Below are 3,995 nucleotides of genomic sequence, written 5' to 3'. Positions count from 1 at the left end.
TCGAGAACTGGGGATCGGCACGACAGGGGAACATAAGTTATTGCCCTCGGTGCCAAGCGAATGTGCTTTTTGGAGGAAAGCTTCTCGTCAGGCGCGTCATCGGGTGCTGGCGAAATCGGCATCTCGAGGCGAAGGACACCGGTAGAGCAGTCAATGAGGGCGGCGTGCTCAGATAAAAAGTCAAGGCCAAAGATGAGGTCATGCGAGCACCGTCCAAGAAACGTGAACAAAACAGTCGTTTGACGACCAGCTACAGTAACACGAGCAGAGCACATTCCCATAACAACAGGTGTCCCTCCATCAGCGACTCGAACAAGATGTGATCTTGGTGGCGTCATAACTTTTCGTAAACGGCGGCGAAGATGAGCACTCATTACAGATAAATGCGCTCCTGTATCGATGAGGGCACTGACAGGAACGCCGTCAACTTCAACGTCCAGTAAATTGGTCCGGGTAGCCGAGGTCAAGAGAGGATTTTCGGGCGTGGTCGGGAATGCAGCATCACCTCCGGGAGCTGCATTACCTAGTTTTCCGAAGGAGGTCGAGCGTAGTCGGACGTCGGGGATGGACGGCGAGGCTGTGGTGAGCGGGACTGGCGGCGTTGGGGCGACGGCGAACGGTTGAATCGGGTGAGCGGACGGTTAAAGTTGGTCGGGTTCAGCTCAGGACGGGAAGAGAAGCAGTTCTGCCGGTCATCGGAGTAGCCAAAGGGTGGTCGAGTACTATAGTCGGAGTAACTGTTGCGGAAGAATAAGACCCGGCGGCTGCGACAGTACCGGGCAATGTGGCCAACTCTGGAGCAATGGAAACAAATTGGTTTATCGTCCGGGGTACGCCACTCAGCGGGGTTACGGCGTGGGTAGCGTGGAGGAGGACGTTCGTTGTGGGAACCGGGTGACCTGAACCCTTGTCCGAACGGAGAGCTAAGCGAGCACACTGGGTGAAGACCCATGTTGGCTATTTGGTCGCGTACAACGGCCTGGATAACGGCAACGGTGTGGAGGTCGTTCCGATCGGGCATGTATGGCACCGCAGTAGTAGGGGTCATAGCCTCCAGTTCTCGGCGCACGATTTTGGTTATATCCGACGACGATGGAACAGGATCTTGTAGGCAGGGAATACGGGCTTGCAGGTTGCCATCTTCACACGAAGAGGTCGCTGCTGTGTGTGGAAGTCGTGCGAAATTGTGGGCTATTCGGCGTCCTTTGGCCTCCTCGAAGCGCCGGCATTCCTTAATGATGGAATCTACTGTGGCACAGTCTTTGCATATAAGAAGGTGGAATGCATCGTCCGCAATGCCCTTCAGTATGTGTCCCACCTTGTCGGCCTCCGGCATTGTGCTGTCAGCCTTCGAGCACAGGGCCAAAACGTCCTGGATGTATGCGACGTATGATTCAGTCGACGTCTGGGCGCGCGATGCCAGTTCCTTGCGGGCAGCAACCTGGCGACCAAGAGGCTTTCCAAACACTTCTCGGAGCTTCGTTTTGAAGACTTCCCAGCTGGTCAAATCGGTCTCGTTCGTCTCAAACCACTTGCGCGCAGGACTCTCCTCTTTAAGATAAAAGATGACATTCGCGAGCATGATGGTGGGATCCCACCTGTTGTGAGCGCTAACACGCTCGAAGAGGCTGAGCCAGTCGTCCACATCAGTTTCGTCCGCGCCGGTGAATATTCCAGGCTCTCGGGGGTGAGACACGATGACGAGGGGGGTCGTCGTCGCGGTCGCTCCATCACCAGGCATTGTTACGCGAGGAACAGAGCGTCCACTCCGAAGCTCCGTGGTGGGTGGAGTACGCCCGGGCGAGCGGTACGGGATGAGGTGGTGAAACCAACTCCGCAACCTCCACCACAATGTTAGGATAAAAATGAGGCGTATTTGCGTTGTTCACACAGTCTGCGATGGGTGCATGCAGCAGCGCATAAACGAACAGTTCGCAAGCCGACCGATCAACCTTCTCCTCTTCTTCTTCGAACCGAGCACCGTCCAGTGTCTCTCGTCGTCTTCGTCGTTTGCCCGTATTTCTAGCGTCACGTAACAATATTAAGGACAGTATAATAGAAAATATAGAGGGAAAGAAATTTACACTCGGGTTATTCGTGGACTTACAAAAAGCTTTAGACTCTATCAGTCATGAAATATTGCTAAGAAAACTAAAAAAATTAAGAATACGCGGAATAACGGCTGACCTATTAAGGAGCTATTTAAGTGATAGGGAGCAATTTGTTGAATTTAATGGTATTTCATCGGAGTTATTGGCAATAGAACAGGGTGTTCCGCAAGGGTCAAAGCTGGGACCATTGTTATTCTTAGTATATGTGAATGATATTCCAAACATACCTTCTACACCCAAGATAGCCATGTATGCAGATGACATGAACATAATTTTATCCGGTAGCAGTATAAGAGTACTCCAGTATGAAGTAAATAGATATTCAGAAATGTTGGCAAAGTGGTAGCACGAAAATAACTTACAGCTAAACGCATCAAAGACTACCTATATCCTTTCTAGACCTATTAATAAGAAGATAGATCAAGGCATTCATATTGAATATCGGGGCAATATAATCAACCAAGTCAAAGAACAGAAGTTCTTAGGAGTATGGTCTCATGAAGAATTATCTTGGCATCCTCATATAGAACACTTAGGCAATGAAATTTCAAAAAATATTGGCGTTCTCTACAGATTGGGAGCCTTAATACCGCTTTGATTGAAAACACAGCTTTATAACACTCTTGTCTATTCTAGGCTTTGTTACGGGATATTAGCGCGTGGAACAACAAACAAAAAATACAAACGGCTGATTGTCTTACAGAAAAGAGTTCTCCATCTATTTGCCAATTTTCACGGGCACTATGCCGACTTGAGAACGGGTCCACTATTTGTTCAGTATAGCATGCTTAAGGCTGACCAAATTTATTATATGAAGCTTTTACAAACAATACATAAAGAAAATATCCATGGCAAATATAACGACAATAGTAGTATATACCCTCTAAGGTGTGCCAAAATACATACACCGAAATCGCGGACAAACTACGGCAGGCAGTCTTCTCTCTTTCAACGCACCGACATACTCAACAAAGTTGGAGACCACATTGATTTCGAATGCAGTAGAAGCATATTTAAAACACAGGCGAAAGAATACCTCTTAAATCATAATATCTGCTTCAATGGCTTAAACTGTGGATGTCGTCTAGACCTGTTGAATGCGCAGACTTGCAATTGTGTCTATCTTTTAAACTCAATCATAGTTCTACTCTGATTGTCCAATTGTATTTTGTTTTACTTTACTCTTTTGTACGCTAAGGTACTTTACTGTACCTTTCCCATATTGTTCTGTAATGCCTTCTGCTCTACATGTTGCTTGTATTTTTGTAACTCACATTAGAATTTCTAGCTTGTTTGATTTTGCCTCATCATTGTACTGTAACAAAGGGGTTAAAAAGATTTTACTGACCTCATATCCGTCAGTGAAATGACGCCGGTACAAAGGAAGGAGCGGTTTGTGAAGGGTGAATCCCTGCACACAGGGTCCTGTTGCGAAGAAGCAGCGTTTACTACACAAGAGTACGTTATACTTAAGGTTGTTTGTTTTCGGGTTTTGTATTTTAACACGACAGTGTTTTATGCCGGTATACACCAAGATTTGACTGACGTCATATCCGTCACAGAAATGACGCCAGTACACATTTGCAGAAGTGACCCGACAGCAGGACGTCGCTCTCCAAGCACACCCACAAGACCGCCGCCGACCAGCAAATTATCCTCAGCTGCAGATTTTGCAGCACATTTCACTTCCGTGTTTTACCGATTTCTACACTCTAAGAAATCGAGGAGTGGTGGGCACTCTGTCTAGGAGTAAAAACTTTTGTCTCATATTTCCCTCCCTTTGGAAGCATTGGGCGACTCTTCCGAGGAGTAGCGTGTGGCGGCCAAACGAGAGGCGAAATACTCCCCGTGGGATTTACTTGCTGCTTTCGAAGCGGAGTACTT

At 47.7% G+C, this 3,995-nt stretch overlaps 1 protein-coding gene across 1 annotated transcript; it reads right to left on the bottom strand.

The window, feature by feature from the left end:
- Nucleotides 1-523: 523 nt before the first annotated feature.
- LOC144172118 (uncharacterized) lies at nucleotides 524-1,847 on the bottom strand. The gene has a single exon (XM_077701008.1). It carries the CDS (start codon nucleotides 1,739-1,741, stop codon nucleotides 524-526), a length of 1,218 nt encoding a protein of 405 aa, XP_077557134.1. The 5' UTR covers nucleotides 1,742-1,847.
- Between the last annotated feature and the right edge of the window lie 2,148 nt (nucleotides 1,848-3,995).

This window comes from Haemaphysalis longicornis, unplaced genomic scaffold, assembly GCF_048455015.1.
Source record: "Haemaphysalis longicornis isolate Haplotype H1 unplaced genomic scaffold, Haemaphysalis longicornis Haplotype H1 scaffold_1, whole genome shotgun sequence".
Taxonomy (NCBI): domain Eukaryota; kingdom Metazoa; phylum Arthropoda; class Arachnida; order Ixodida; family Ixodidae; genus Haemaphysalis; species Haemaphysalis longicornis.
Note: the sequence above shows the minus strand (reverse complement) of the source record. Positions and strands in the feature narration are given on the sequence as shown.

Excerpts from the sequence above, each read along its gene's own strand:
- LOC144172118 (XM_077701008.1), bottom strand. The coding sequence starts at position 1,741 with ATGCCTGGTGATGGAGCGACCGCGACGACGACCCCCCTCGTCATCGTG.